This window comes from Perca flavescens, chromosome 13, assembly GCF_004354835.1.
Source record: "Perca flavescens isolate YP-PL-M2 chromosome 13, PFLA_1.0, whole genome shotgun sequence".
NCBI lineage: Eukaryota > Metazoa > Chordata > Actinopteri > Perciformes > Percidae > Perca > Perca flavescens.
The window spans coordinates 21,547,819-21,564,748 of record NC_041343.1 but is presented as its reverse complement, the minus strand read 5'-3'; the positions used below and the strand labels follow the sequence as shown (position 1 = coordinate 21,564,748).

Sequence of the window (16,930 nt, the reverse complement as noted above, 5' to 3'; positions counted from 1 at the left end):
GTAACCCCCAGAGTTAGATAAGTCCATACATACCCTTCTCATCTCCGTGCGTGCTGTAACGCTGTCTGACACCCCCAGCATTAGCTTAGACTAGCAAAGATACTGAAGGTAACTGGTTCCAACTAGCCTACTGCTCCGAATAGGTGACAAAATAACACCAACATGTTCCTATTTACCCGTGATTTGTATAGTCACAGCGTGTACCAATAACAAGGTCACATGAGAGACAGCTATCTTCTAACTGTATATAAACTGGGAACTATATTCTCAGAAAGGTGAAGCACTGCTACTTCTGCTACTTGGGCGGAGTGATATGCTTGCAGCACCTGAGAAGCACCGGACAGAGAGTAGAAATGCTTTTCTGAGAATATCTATAACCATAACTTCCCTTGAGACTGACCTCTCTCTCCTTTTCCTTCAGTTCTGATTCCGTCTCTTTTACTTTGTTGACGAACATTTGTCGCATTTCTTCCTCTTTCCGCTGCAGGTCCCCCAAAAATTCTTTCCTCTTTGCTTCATATGTCTCTTGAAGACTGGAGAGAAGGATAGACAGGAATAGATTAGGTATTGTCTCTTAACAATAGAAACTGTCTCTGCGGTTGACACTTGAGTATCTCTTTGGTTTTGGATTTTGTGTGTGTCCGTTTTCACTCTCCACGTGCTCCCTCTACCTGAATGGCTGGCTGTCGGGATCTGTATCTTTGAAGCCCATCTCCTCCAGCTTACAGCGTCGGTACAGCTCGTAGTGGCGGGCGTGGGTCTGCTCCCTCAGATCCTCCATGTTGACCCTGATCAGCATCTCTCGGAGTTTTACAAAGTCGCAGTGGCTCTCATTCTCGACTAAAGGGAAAACGCACACCAGAATTAGGAGAGCAGTTGCGGTTCAGGTAATTGTTTCCTATACTGTACGTGCTAAGCAAATTCTGCTATGGTGTTTGAAGATTTGGTTTTGGTTGTCAGCGTCAGAGCTACAAATGTGCAGTCACATCTTGTTTCAGGTTCGGAGTCTTTGTTTCTCGCTTTCATTCTGTGCCTGGCCACTGCTTTTAACTTATTTTAAACACCCCATCTGTCACCCTGTCACCCTCCCTTCCTCTCCGTCTCTCTCTCAAAAGCAGGAAATCATACCACATCTCTACAGGAATGTTAAGTACTCTGCACAAAATACAACTAGATATAACACATTTGGAATCCATTAAATAAATGTATCACATTTTGCCAACAAAGAGGAGTTGATAAATTCCAACTTGTAGTTATCATTTAACTGTGACTCTCACAGTTAAATGATTGCATGGTGGGGAAAGGGCAGAAGAGTTTCCTGTCTGACAGACTGAAAGCTCAGGGGAGGGTCATTTCCAATCTGATGAAGCCTTTTTACTCACACGTCACCTCATTTACTCCATCAATAATATAACAAATGTTATACAACGTTGATCTTTTGTTCTGTTAGAGGCCACAACAAAGGTCAATGTGAGAAGAGCAAGTGGGCAGAGGTGCCTGAATGTGGACTGAACATTGAGGATGTAGTCTGGATAAGTGGGTAATAATATGGCCATACATATACTGCTAATTTTGAGCCACAGGGTTTAACTGCACGGTCCACAAAGCTGCACCAAGATCATACCGGCTAAAATATAAAAGTATGACGGAAAACCAGTCGAAAAACAATAAGGCCTAGTATGATTTATGCTATCACATTTTTTCAGTACTTCTGAAAGTAAAGTATATAACAATAATTCCTAATGATACTTAATCCAGTAGTTCTGCTAGACGGCAGAAAATGGATGGATGGATTAACAAATAAAAAATGTTTTGCTAAAATTGACATTTGCCCATTAAAAACGATGAGCTTCCTAGATACTGTAGCTTGCAGTAGTTACAGTGATTGCGACAGGTCTGATTATGTTGACTGAACCAAAGAAAGGATTGGAAGCTTCCTCCACACACATTCCACTGTTGCACCACTCCCACTTTTAGTTTGTGTGCAACGTCATACAAACGTTTTTACTGCCTTTGAGGAAACTGAATGCAACATTTTTTTATGACCTTTCAAGACCAGCACAGATATCCCTGCAGCCAGAATCCTTTCTGCCGACTCTCCCATTCTCATCGAAAAAAAAAAAAAAAAAAAAAAAAAATCACTCCTACCTTTAGAAAATGAAGTTCTCCCTTCTTGACGTCCCCCCCCCTCCCCCCCATTTACAGACTTGATAATACCTAATAGGCTATGTGAATCTTGGAAAACTTTGATATGCTCAATCTCCAATTTTTAAAAGAAGGCACACTGAAGTGCCAACTTTCTGCAAAGTATTAAACCTGGAGCACAACAGTACAGCTGTGGTCCACTGTATAACCTAATACAGCAGCTGGATAATCTTGGAAAAACTAGAGTGACTCATTAAAACATGTGTTGTCAGAGGAAAAATAACTTTCCCCTTTCAGGAGGTTAATGTGATCAACCTGTTAGCCAACCTCAGAAAGATGCTATAAAAAATGTTGTGTCGTGTGTGTGTGTGTGTGTGTGTGTGTGTGTGTGTGTGTGTGTGTGTGTGTGTGTGTGTGTGTGTGTGTGTGTGTGTGTGTGTGTGTGTGTGTGTGTGCGCGTGTGCGTGTGTGTGCGCGCAGAGTGTAGGCACGTGGCGTTTCAGGGGCTGGAGCATATGCCATGAACCCCGGGGTGGCAGTGGTGGAGAGTCGGATGCGTGTTGTGTTTAAATACCACAGCACGCTGTGAGCTCTGAGGATGTAAAGGCGACAATAACGATATTAAAAAAAGCCTAATTAACATTGCATTTAGCTTCTCCTGATGGAAAATACTGGGAAAGCAGCCTGCAGTGCATGATAGCAAACCACAATGCAGCATCAGAAAAGTGCAACGTAACAGCTCAGTGCCTGAACAACCAACCAAAAGAAAGAGGACGTCCTTCATTAAAATATATATAAAAAATAAAAAATAAAAATCATAAAAAAGTGTGAATAAGCACTAACTTGCCCTTGTCTACTTTAATGTTTTTGCACGCAAAATAACTCTTAAAAAGACGTAAAAAAAAAGAAAAAGTAGCAGTCATGCAGCTGTCTGAATCACTTATTTTTACTCAAATTTGCTGGTTGACCACACATCATTAGAGGGAGTATAAGAGTTAAAAACAGACATGAGCTGTTCTCTGGGGCTGCATCCAGGCTACTGAAATTGCCTGTTCATTTGGCATCTCATATTCTCTCTGTACTGGCCCCCCATGGAGGGCTGAATGAGGGCCAATCCTCTGACTGACTGCAGCACTGAGCCCTCAAGATATCGCACAGGGCACTGCAGACACATACACACGCCAGCCTGAGAACAGAAACGGAGACATGGCTGCAATAAATCTGCAGTTACCAACGTTGTTTGTAAATTTGCTTGTTAATTGATAATAAACCCAAATCTTAATTGCAAAAGAGATGTGGAAACCAAGATATTGAGCAAATCTCTGACACACATTATCTGTAAGTGGTTGCTAATTTAAAACAGATTGTAGTCTCTATTTCGGTCAGTTAGTTGGTCGACTGACTATTTCACCTACTGCAAATCAAATTTTGTATAGACATCTATGGTCTCCAGAAGATGAATGGTTACTTTGGTAATCCCCTGACATTTCCTCTAGTGCTACCAGCAGGTTGACTTTATGGGTCTCAGTGACATGTTTACAACTATTGGCTGGATTCCCATGAGAGTTGGTACACACATCCATGCTTTTCCTTTAGAGCCACCAGCAGGTGAACGTTTCACTTATCCAGCGAAACAAACATCTCCTGAATGGATTGGCGCATAATTAATAACAGTTAACATTAATAGTTCCCAGACGTATCCATAACTTTTCATCTAGCACCACCATGAGGTACACATTTGTGGTTTTAAGGTAAATGTCTAGACAACTATTTGATACACACATTCATGCCTCACAGAGCTGCTAATATATCTGTTGATAACTTGAAAAATGCTGTAATTAAAAGAAGGGAAAAAAAATAAAACAACTGAGAATGTAATGCAAAGCCAGTGATTGATAACATCCATGTTCACATACAAACACCCACTTCAACATGTGTGCATAGTTGCATAAACACATAGTAGCTTGCAGAAAAGAAATATGGGGGGTCTGCTACATGTCACAGATGTCTAGAGTTCAGAGATAATAGAGCATTAAGATCCTGAAGGAACACACACACACACACACACACACACACACACACACACACACACACACACACACACACACACACACACACACACACACACACACACACACACACACACTTTTTATCAGGAGACAGCTCTTCCTCTGTCTTCCTTCAACTCTATGGAAATTTTCCATAGCTTTTTGAGAGGTTACCATAACCCATCTATATGACATCTGGCATACGCAAACTGTTTCCATTGACACAGGCTCTCCTTTCAGTCGGCCAAGTGGAGTAAAACACTGAGACTTCTGTCCTCTTCGGTCCCTGTCCTCAGATACTCTGACAAAGTGTGCTGTATGAATGGTGAGCCATCAGTTGGCAGGCAGGCCTGACTACAACCCAAGTAGTTTTCTTGTAATGCATGATACATCCCATCAGACTAGATGTTTGTTGTTAGGCTGTGACAGACAAGGTTGATAAGATAATTAGATGCAGACAATAACAATATCGAAACCAAAGAGTTTTCCAAAAGTTTCTTCTCTAGAAATAATACTATCGTATGATGCTTATGGAAACACAGCAGCATAATTTCTATGAATATGACAACAATTGCCAACTCAGTTCATTAATTAAAAGCCCAATCAATTTTATTTTAATGCAACATCTAATCACATTTTATAGATGGTTTTAACCCAAAGTTTACTGGGGCAAACAAATATTTTTTACACATATAGAATTAGTCATCTAATGCTGTTCTAATGACAGATATGTAATTCATTATAAGAGTGATGGAGACAAATCCCAAAGAAATTAGTTTACAGTAAAGCCGAAATAACCTTTTGCAGACAGCACAACTGTATGTTACAGGACAGGACTATAGCTTCATGTGATGGGAGTCCAAAGGAATCCGTCCCCCCAGGAGACACACAGTGGGCTTTATAAATAACCATAGTGTGTCCTCTGAGGGTTGGGGAATGAGTGGTCAGTGGATAATGTTAAGAGGAAAGGAAGACCGGATATGAACACAAGAGCAGTAAACCAAGGAGAAGAAGGAAAAGAGGGAAAGCTGGAGGGAGGGAGCTTCTCTGAGAGTATAACTCCCATATAAACAGCAATATTCTCACAGCACAACTCTGTGTGACATTATCAAATTAAAATGTTTACTCTCATTGACAAGACTGGAGGAATGAGCTGTGGGAAACAAATCCCTGGTGATGTCTCCATGGGCAATGCATGCACGCAAACATACAGGCATATATGCACGTGCACACACCAAGGCAGAAATGTATAGGGAGAAACCTGGTATATACCATCATACACATCACAAGCACACAGACGCACAATGTAAATTTCCCGACAATCTCTACCCACTCGCCCTTCATTTTGCAGTGTCACTCTGCATAAAGTCCCACTCGCAGCTGTGGAGGGCGCTCCGCATTGAGAGGGAGGGTATAAATAAACAGGCAAACTGTGGGACGGTTCACCACTCTGCCGTGAGCAGGACAATATCTCTCACCATGGATACTGATTAGACCGCTTGTTTTCTCAGCTGCTGAGTTAGGATGCATGCCGCTTCTCCATAAGCACAAAGCATCCTCAAAACGACCAGCATGTGGTATAAAATAGATCCTACACAGGTTATTTTGGATGATGAATCATACGATTCAATTTTGCGTCTATGATGAAACATATATTGGCGTGACCAAAATGATATTTGCAAAGTAGAAAGGTTAAAGTTAATTATAGTGTTCCTCAATTCTCCTGCCATGTGCTCATCTAGGTCAGGTTAAGTGTCTGACAAAACAAAGATGATTTCATTTACTATTATATATGACAAAAAAGCAACAACTCGTCACATTATGTTGTATTATTATCATTATACATGCACACCCATATTATGGCATGATGAAGACTGTACCACAGTTCAAGTTCTGACACTGTGCCTTGACTGGTTGAGAGGAATTTGAGTCAGTGCCAATATCTCATGATATAGCACTCCTCCCATTTCTATATGTATCACCCCACCTCATTTACCTAGTTCATACCTGTAACCAAGCAACCTAACAACCAGCCAACAGATATACAAAATAACCAGCATCATCAGGGTTATACAGGGCAAAAATGAATTACAACTATTTATTTCGAAAACTCTTATTTTTGTATTCGCAAATGGTGTTTAGCTCTCAAACGGGTCACCTTGCAGGGACAATGACACAGACAACTACTGTTCAAGGCCATTCTGTTGCTTCACTAGAGGCAAGGGAAGTTGTGACGTGAGTGAAACTGGACATAGATCAGCAGAACAGTTACTAGCAGGAAATGGTGGAGTAATAATTAACTGCCACTTGCGGAAATCTTTTTTTTTTTTTTTTTTTTTTTTTTTAAATAGAACTATTTATCTGTATAATCTCAAAGTAAAACTATTTTTCCATAGATGTCCTATTGACTGAACATAAATGTTAACAGAACTGTACTATGGTACCAAGAATACACTTTAAATACTTTAAAGGGCCAATATCAGTGTTTGGCACTCCCTCTGTCATTTTGCTTTGAATATTCATTCTGTGGCAGTCTACGAAAAGGACTCAAACATTCAATGACCCCCTTCATGTACTCACTTGTTGTGTTTGCTTGAGAAACACAAGCACCCACACACTCTGATTAACTTGCTTGTGAATGGTTCTTACCTTGCACGACACCCCACGGGTACTGTCTTGCCCTTACAGTTTTGTTCCCCACTTTGACCTCTTCCACGCTCCCAACCACAGCAAAAGGCAGATGGGCCTGCACAGGAAAGGATGGTAGAGTGTTAAAAAGGTCAAGAGGCCACAGAACTGGAGCCATTAATAGGGGCTGAGTCCCAGCTCCCTCTTTCTTCTGGGTTACATTTTCTTGTAGGTGCACGAATCAGAAAATGTCACGATTCGATATCAATTTTTAGGCTCAAGATTCGATTCAAAATCGATTTGATTCAAAAAACGATTCACAGTATGTAAATGTAGTTACTTTTCCCATGTGATTACAGTAGACATACAATAAATAAATATATGAATCTATTTTTGGAATTCTATGAATCGCGATTCGAATGTGAATCCATTTTTTTGCACACCCTTATTTTCTAGAAGACTTTTTTCCTATACGGTGCCGTTGCTCTTTACAGCACAGTAACCACTTCACAAGTCAAATTGCACTTGACACAAACATTTTGTTAAATGCAAATAAAACACAAAATGGATGAAGGAAAATTGAGTGTTTACTTTCAAATAAAACTTGTTTCCCTGTGGCTGTCATCTCTCTTATCTTTCAAAAGCAGACCACACCAGAGAAGAGTGTAACCACGTTGACATATGAGCTGCAACAGAGCTGTGTTTTAAGTTTAACATGTGGCTCTGTTGGGGCTGAAAGACCTATTTTGTTGAAGTAATAAAACACTTTCTTATTGCTCTCAGAGCTACTACACCTCGTTAGGATCGACAGTGAAGCATCATGGGGAAAACATGCCGATGCGCAACCTCAAAAATTAGGTGGTGAGTTGAAACCAGCTGGCTGGCGTAACCGACGATGATGGGGATACTGTACAAGGAGACTGTGTCTAGGAAAACCAAATGCAGTCTTATTTAGAGATAATTTACTGTTTGGGCATTTGTGTGGGTGTGTGTTTGAGCACGGTGTAATTATACACATTATCCTCATTATACAATCAGAACTAAAAAAGGCTAAACAATCTGAAGAAAATGTATTTGTGCTTGCTGCCTGAGCAAAAGCGTATGTTCAGTTATACTGCTACGTGCATATTCTTTTCAGTATTTCTAAATAACTGAATCATATTTACAATGGAAAATGTAAAAAAGGACATGAAGCCAGCTGTAGGCAAGCATGTGCTGCCATCGAGTTCATAAAATATTTTTATTATGGAAGGAATTGAGGAATGGAGAACTGGTGCGAACGAACGGAGCAAGTAGTCATACAGTTTTGTGTAAAAGTATGTATAATGTTTGCATATACTGTATGTCCTAGAACATGCACAGGGTCAGCTGGTGTTTGCAAATATTTTTTACTGTTTTTCCCTGTATACACTCAGATTTGTGGGATTGCAAAGTGTCTAGATAAGACAAACATACTTTTCAGCACGTGTTAAAAGCAATAGAATTGTGTCAACATATGCTGCTGTTACCATATGTGTAACACATGTGGTGCTAAAGACATGATGTTACAAGTCGGAAGGCTAGGCACTCATATCTTAAAATCTAAATCCTATTTGTTGTGTCACAAATTTAAAGTACAATACTATAATTTCTACTTTCAACCCCATCCACGTTTGTACAAAAACATCTGATATTTTCTGGTAAAAAGGTAAAAAAAAAAAAGATAGAAAGACTGATTGTATGAAATTTGACTTACATTCATGGAGGCATTGATCTCACTGACGGCTTCGTCGTCTGTTGGGAACTGATATATCTGGACACCGTTGCTCACCAGCTCACTCATTATCTTGATTTTGAATTTATGCAGCTCACTCTTGGAGATTGTGTCCGCTTTGGCAATGATGGGAATTATGTTGACCTGAGGAAAGGACGAGAAAAAAAAGGAGGGAAGATTTAATAAACAAAGTTATTAAATGTGTAGAGCATTCACATCGATTTTGTGGTTGAGTCTGCCAAAAATATACGTGTTTCTATATTGACAGCTGCTTTGTGTTAAAGTGTATGTACGTGGAATTCATTATGTAATGGTTTTTCATGGGCTGGTCTGACATGTATCTTCATGATGGGACAAAATGTACCTGTCGAGCTCAATATGATGAGAGCAGATGCACACAGAATCAACACAATGTGTTAGGGGAATTACAGATTGGAGCAATTACCATCCCTTTGTCAGCGGGTCATGAACAAATACTGATTAAATATACTGAAGACCTAATTAAAAACAGAAACCAAACTAAGTGCATTGCTAAATATGGCTGAGGAGGCATAGCAGACCACATGCAGCAACACTGTGCAGTGAATAAGTGCAGTTAGAACCCTAACAGATACATAAAACAAACAGTGATTATGAAAACAAACTAGGCTCCATCTTCAATCAGCAGCAGATGTGCAGAAATAAACACACAGTTTGTCTGCATTCCTCTGAACGGGTGTATTACCCAAATCCCTAACTGGGAGGACGAGGAGGATCCACACGGATTCACTCATCCATTCAGTAGTGTGCCTCAGAGCAAGAGCTGATTAGGAGTCAAATTACAGACTCATCATACTTTATTGGGTCATTAATTTACAGCAGGGCAGCCAGTATCATGTTTTAACTCTTATTTAACAAAGTTCACTAATCACGATCCAGTGCTGACAACAACCTCAGTGAGGAGGGAGGGGACAGTGATATTTTTTCCACATCCCACAATTGGGTTTTCCCAGCCGGCCAAAGAGTATTCCCAAACAGTTCTCCGTGTTTGTTCTGAACAACGAGGAGCAGCAGATGGGTAGCTGTAACCATGTAAAATAATAATTGAAGAAAAAAAAAAAGAAAAAAAAAAAAAAAAATCACATAGCCTGATATTTCTATCTTTTTTGTTTTCATCTTACACGGTCAAAGATCTCTATATGAATGCATAGAGTGTCAGCGTTCAAGGGATATAAGAACCATGTTGATACATTCTGAGCCTTAATAATGTCAAAAAAGAGATAGACTGACTAAGGAGTAAACATAATGACGCAATTTGAGGCAATCCGGCACTGAGGCCAATTACATACACTAACTTCTCGTTTTTATAACACATACATGTACCTGTATCTTTCACCTCACACAGTATCTTTGACTCACATTTTTCACTCTGAGCCTCCACATCAACTTAACAGTTAGAAACCTCTGGTCTGGTGCAAACAGGCAAAACAATCGAACCAAAGAGAGAAAGAAATCATTTGAAAATACTATATCATCCAAGTCTGAGAGTAAGTCTAAGCAAAACATCGGACTGATTATAGTGCAAATTATGAGACATTTGAAAATATTAGAAGGAAATATCAATCCTTGTTTGTCAAATGACCTCTACATCCTAATATCAGATAATTAAATGGTAAAGATTTCCTCCTATTCAAGAAAAAAACACTTAAAACAAAAGGACAGCTCCTTCAGGCCCTTATCTCTCTTCCTGCCTTCACCTACCACGTTCACTCTGGTTGGCCTTTAACCATCCTCTGTAGGGAGGGTACCCCATTCACAAGAAAAACACCATTGTCTAGTCTTGACAGCAAAGCAGACTCCACAGACTGAGGGAGCAGTGGTTTCTGGTCTGCTTCCCTGCTTCCGTGACAGAGCTATCTGGCAGACCGGACAGCTCTGTTCATTTAGCTTTAGTTTCCAGATAAAAATTCATATTTACATGGTAATGCTCCCTTTGACCTGAATATATATATAAAAATGTGACTGTGGGCCTGAAATGATTAATGTCAACACCCCTGTCGTATACTGGGATAAAGAGAAAATATTTAGCTCAGGTAAGCTACCATGTCTTGCTTCAAAGAAGAGGCTACAGAGAGTTGGCTGGGGTGGTTTGGATGGCATCAGGAGGCAGTTGGCAAACATAGGGTGCCAGGTTTTGATCACTCTGTTGGCTGTTAAAGACTGCACAGAGGCTCGGTGGTCAGCTCTGTCACCTCATAAGATCTTGGATCATTTGGATCTTGGCCCTTTCTGTGTAAAGTCCTTTCAGTCGTTTGTGTTTTGTTTTTTTTTCTCTCAGGTCAGAAAAGTATTCTGGTTTCCCTATAGAAATAATTAAGAAAAATAGAAGTACTGCTATCATTCCTCTTGACCATGAATTTGGCTTTAAAAATACAGTTGGTCATCAGGCAAAATGTGTTCTAAGTAGTTAGGATGGGTTCAACTGGAATAAATTACAAAGTAAACATATTAAACAATAAAAATTCTTAACATTTACGAATTTAAACATCATCAAAACCTACAAAACAGGGTTAAGATCCACTGTCTAATATATTACAATGACAAAACGTTTTTTTTCTGATGTCCTTATAAAACAATGAAGTGTTCCTTGAGAATGACAGTTGGCTGAAGTATCCGGTTAATGTTTTAAATAGTACCGGGAGATATTTGGCAGAGATGGGCAGCCATGCGTTGATAGTTGGCAGAGGTAAGCCAGCAGGTTTTGGTCACAGGCTGACCATCTGCTTTTTTTTATTTATTTATTTTGGAACTCATTGTTTAAATCCTCGGTCAAATTTTCAGACTTGAATACACTTACACACACACACACACACACACACACACACACACACACACACAAGATTACAATTAAAGCCTCACACATGGAAAAGAAAAACACAAAATACAAAACCAAACCAAACAAAAAGAGGCCTTGGTGAATGACACGATCCTGCTGGAAGTGTACATTAAATGTTATTTCCACTTACTTATAGCACACAAACTACACACGTCTAGAAATGTACGATACAGATTGGCAGAGGGGAACTGAATTGATTTCAGATGTTCAAGAAAAGGATTCCATATTTTGTAGAATTTAGTGGTGGAACCTTGCAATGTAGCAATCATCTTCTCTAGCTTGGAGTAGGACAAAATATCTCTCAGCCAGTGATAAACTGTGGGTGGAGTGGAGGATTTCCATCTGAGTAAGATCAATCTCCTAGCCAATAGGGTGGCAAATGCTATAAATTCAGCCTTGAATTCTGACCATCTGCTTTGATCTGGTGTTATAATCATTGTATCACCAAAAACCAAGAGGGCTGACGCTGCCACTTTGTCATTCATACAACAGTGCGAACAGTAGTTATATGTATACATCACTGTGTAAATCAATTTGACTGGTGTAACAAAACTTCATCACTGAAGCTTATTAACATCAAGCATATACATATCCCAAAACTTATACAAGCAAACGCACATGACTCAACAAAAAGACATAAATGGCATTTTGTCATCTACGTACATGCAGCTTTCTCAGTTTAGGTGCTTGTAGATATCTACGACATTAGTATAACCCCCTTAGGTCAAACACTTTCACTTGCATTTAAACTGCCTCTTTCTCTGTCATTTCTTCTCTTCTGGGCTTCGTGAACATGTGCTTAAAAATGTTTGAGGCTCTTTTCCCTTCCTGAAATTCCACACTTCCCACACGTTGAAACCAAAATTTAGGATCAAAAACCACTGAACGGTTTTAGCTGTGTTAATCACAAGGTTTTTTTTCCAAAACATCTGCTCAAAATGCCAACAGGTTTAATTTATTTAAGTGTGGTATCAAGCGGAAAGAAATCCTCAATATCAATAGCGTGTGTGTATGTATGTATGTATGTATGTATGTATGTATGTATGTATGTATGTATATATATATATAGATAGATAGATAGATAGATAGAAGCAAGCAACAGAGGCTCAATCTTCAACTGATAAATTCAAGGAAAACCGCTGACAAAGAAAAGATTTCCACAAAATTACAACATAAATAATGTAATCTCAACAAATACAACATGGTTTTTATCTTAGACCTTAAAATTCACCTCCTTACAATTTGTGACGCCGTCCTCCACCACTAAAACTTACTTGCTCCCCCATCCCCTACTTTCATGATCCAAGTGCTGTTGTGATGAGATTTTTTTTCAATCAGTTGTCTAATTGAGGCCAAGCCAGTGATTGTGTCTCCACTGAGCTGCACTCATCGAATGTATGGCAAAACACAGATCCACTGACCAATAATCTGTGTAGGAATACTCACACACGAGCAATGAAAAAGCCACAAATCAATGTGGCTCTGAATGTGACAATTGACTGCTGTACAACTGGCCTTTAAACTGCAAATATGTACTCCGCATTAGTAAAATGACCATGTTGAGGATGTACTATTTATTTATCAATGTATATCACTGCCTTACAATGACCAGTTTTTTTTTTTTTTTTTTTTTATATATCTTATTATAGGGCAATTTAGACAGTAGGATGGACTTTAAAACCCAGCAACATTTTCACAAAAACATGCAACATATTGGCTTTTAAGTGTGAAACCTTGGGCAGAGGGCCTAGGGCAGGTCCTGTGAACTTTTCTTGAAATCCTGTACAAAAAAAATTAAATGGAAGCTTGCACATTCACTGCAACATTTTTCTTTTCCTTTTCTTTTGGGACACAGAGTCCACACCCCAACAAAAAGATCAGGGATCTCCACGTCTCAGTGAAATGCACACCGGTCACAGTGAAAGGGAGATCAGATTTCAGCAACACTGAGTTATCACAGACAATGGGAAAGGAGTGTGTGGGTGTGCTTTTTGCCAAAGGGGAAAAACCACAGCATATGGATGCATGTCAATTGTGTGTACCTTGCTGTCCAGTTTTTTCATAGTGACGAGGTCCAGGGACTTGAGGGAGTGTCCTGTCGGGGCAATGAAATAAAGGCAGATGTGGATCCTGGTGTCGTGGTAGTTAAAAAGCGAGCGTTTGATCTTCAGTTCTTCCTGGAGATAGTTTTCAAACTGAGTGTCAATGTAGTCAACGATGGGCTTGTAACTGTGGAGACAGCCAAAGAGAAGCTATAAGGATTTATGTCTGTGGGGAAAAAGCATAAATATTGGTCTTTTTATTCAAGTCTTTAAATATAAAAAGGAAATATGGACTTGTCACTGGGGAAACGAACCAAGACAATTATGTTTTCAGTAACTGTGCGATTTGATTCTATGCCAAGATCTCAGCTTAGAGCTGTACAGCTTAGTGCTGCATGACATTTGTGCTCGGCTTATGGGAGTCACAGAAACAAATCACAGAGGCTGCAAAACATCCTGTCCTCTCTCACAGTGCTCTGATGGCCCGTGTAGCCTACAGTGTCACCAGTAAATTCAGAAAAATTTGTAATGTGCGATATGAAAAGATCAATGGTTTGTAGTGTTTGCTCATGAGCTTTTTGCATGTGTAGCTGAAACAAAGAGACCAGAAATGTATGTCGAATTCAATACAATTCGGAATACCACAACACTGTGTATGACCTGCATTGCTAGAGGAGACCAACTCTGACATGAAGCAATACTCTGGGGAAATAATAGAGGATGGTACAGCTTCTACAGATTCGTCTAACTCACCAGATTTATATCAAAAATCCATCCAAGATTCACCTTGCAAAGACATACCTGTATGGCAGTATTGGAAAACATTATCCACTAGTATAAATGAGATGAATACAACATGGCATTAACACATTGCCACTACAATAGCTCATGTTTCATGAACAATATTTTTGTATTTTCTTTTGGGCTGTACTGTAAAATATATCTAGTAGCACCGAGGAGCCAAAACAAGACACACACTTCAATTAGGGCACAATGGAAGTGATTCCGATTCAGCACTTTTTTCTCAGCGCAGTTATTATTATTTTTTTTTTACATTTAACTTGATAATAACTGCGCTGAGAAAAAAGTGCTGAATAATTTTAAATGTCCTTTATTAAAATATCTGATGTTTGTTAATGCAGCAATACAGTTTGTCTCTGCATGCCGTTTTTAAATGTCTTTCCATAACAGAACGGTCACCAGCCTGATGTTAGGTCATGAGACAGTTTGAAAGAAATCAATGCTGCATTCACAGCAAGTGTGTTTGGAGCAGTTTATTTGACTCTGCAGCTTTAACTCATTTAGTTCAGTTCATTTGGAGAGAGCCAGCCACATATTTAATAAACTGCATCATAGCTGCCTGAAATGTCTCTTTCAAGTGAGGTTGTGGTTTATCAGTCACCATAGATACAAGCCTCTCATAGTTTAATTCTCACGACATCACTTGGCATTGGTACTACATATCTGCCGTTGTGATAATGTGTGTTTGAGATGCTCAATAAATTTGTTCCATTTCCACAATTCCACCAGCCTCGCCTCCAATTTATGTCTCAAAAATGTTTTAAACAGACATTGCTGTGGTTCTCAAACAGATGTGCATTGCTTATGTTATGTTGCTATATTTGGGCACAACATGACCACCTCAGCCTCATTGTTTGCAGCTCGTGTCACCTCTGCTTTCACATTTCCTCCAGCTCTCACTGGCAAGACTGACAAGCAGACAAGTTTGAAAACAATTGTAAAATTGTCATACATCTGAATCGACGTCCCATCAGTCATAGGCACCCCAAATGTTTCAAAGTGACTGAAGTGCGACCCACATTATCAGGTCTACGTGAAGTGCCTGCTACAGTAAAAGTGCCACTCAGAGCCACCTACAAGCCCAAAATGCACTGTCTCAGGGGTAAAAGTAGATAGATCTTTAAATGGGATAGCCAGCTGTTTCTTGCATGCTCTTTATTGGTAGCTAAGTACTTCTAACAGCAGAATATAATGTTAAATTCTCAACAGCAAGTCCCCCCACATTTCACAGCTCAGAGTGAGACATCCAAACAATATATTCTATATCCTCAGCCAGCACCATGTTTACAGTCATCTGTCCTCTCTCTTCACATCTATCTTCAATCTTCTCTGAGCAATGCATCAACTCTGACCTTTTGAGGCTCTCTCTGTGTGCATTTACAGTCCGCTGCAGGGTCTGTCCTTCAGCATGTTGGTTTATACAGCCTACAGAGAATTCTGCTATCAAAGGGCGTGAGAGTGCTGCTTGCTGGCTAGGTCACAACAAGAACACTCCATTCAACAGCTGCATGTTAGAAAAAAAAACAGCTATTTCCTCTTTATGCTTTTCCACCTTGTCTTATTTCCATCCTACAGAGAAAACCCAAACCTGGACTGATATTAGTTTGGTTCTGTTTCTCTCATTTGTATCCCTAAGCAACATGGACCTAATCTGGGCAAAACTATGACGTTGCCACCTTGAAAATGGAAAGGTAGCTTTGGATAAAGATTGACAAGAAACTGTCATTGCAACAGTCAGGATTCAAATGGAAAACACACTGACGTGTGTGTTTAATGCATGTACTCAGAGGACCAGATGAATGGGATTTCACTCATAGGACAATACAATGAGTACTGTTTTTCAGACTACATCAAAACTGTCCTAATGCGGTAAATGGCACCATTTGTGAGATTTACCACGATTTGTTTCATCCACAGTTTCATCTAAATTCTGCAACAGCTCGATTTAAAACATGCACTGTGTGGTTTTGGTGATTAGCTGGTCAATTAACATTAGGTTTGGGTACCGAAACTCGGTGCCAATAGGGAACCGGTGCCGACGTACACGGTAGTAACGAGACAGAATAAGAACGAAAGTTTCGGTGCCTCATTTCGGTGCCTGACTTTACACTACACCTGACAGCATGTAACGTTAGCCTGCCTTTAGCTAGCAGCTGGATTAATCACGGTTAAAATGCTGACAGCTAACGTTAAACAGTGTAAAGTGTGACTGTATTTCACTGTGGAGGACTTCAACAGCGGGATGTAACGGTCTGCTCTGCAGCACAGCAGCTGCCGTTGTCGCAATTCATAGATATACAGTATGTTTATATGGTCGGAATTAAACAACACAGACGGTGCGTTCACTTGCAGCTGCCGTTGTCGGAATTAAACAACACAGACGGTGCGTTCACTTGCAGCTGCCGTTGTCGGAATTAAACAACACAGACGGTGCGTTCACTTGCAGCTGCCGTTGTCGGAATTAAACAACACAGATTCACTTAAAACTGGTAGCCTCGTGGTGCATTGACAGTAATTGTAAAATACCCTTTTCCCATCTGGGGTTCAACAGCAGTTTACTGGTGAAATAAGTTATTGTTATTGTTATAGTTATTACGTTATTATTAAATCTTTAATTTTGACCATGGCCTTAGCAATA

At 39.8% G+C, this 16,930-nt stretch overlaps 1 protein-coding gene across 1 annotated transcript in view; it reads right to left on the bottom strand.

The window, feature by feature from the left end:
* septin8a (septin 8a) overlaps window positions 1–16,930 on the bottom strand; it is a 32,919-nt gene that overhangs the window by 2,708 nt on the left and 13,281 nt on the right. The window contains exons 4-8 of the mRNA XM_028596372.1: window positions 13,492–13,678; window positions 8,557–8,718; window positions 6,843–6,939; window positions 672–840; window positions 401–533 (exon numbers count right to left, since the gene is read on the bottom strand). Coding sequence (XP_028452173.1) covers window positions 401–533; window positions 672–840; window positions 6,843–6,939; window positions 8,557–8,718; window positions 13,492–13,678 — 748 coding nt within the window. The remainder of the gene's footprint in view (window positions 1–400; window positions 534–671; window positions 841–6,842; window positions 6,940–8,556; window positions 8,719–13,491; window positions 13,679–16,930) is intronic.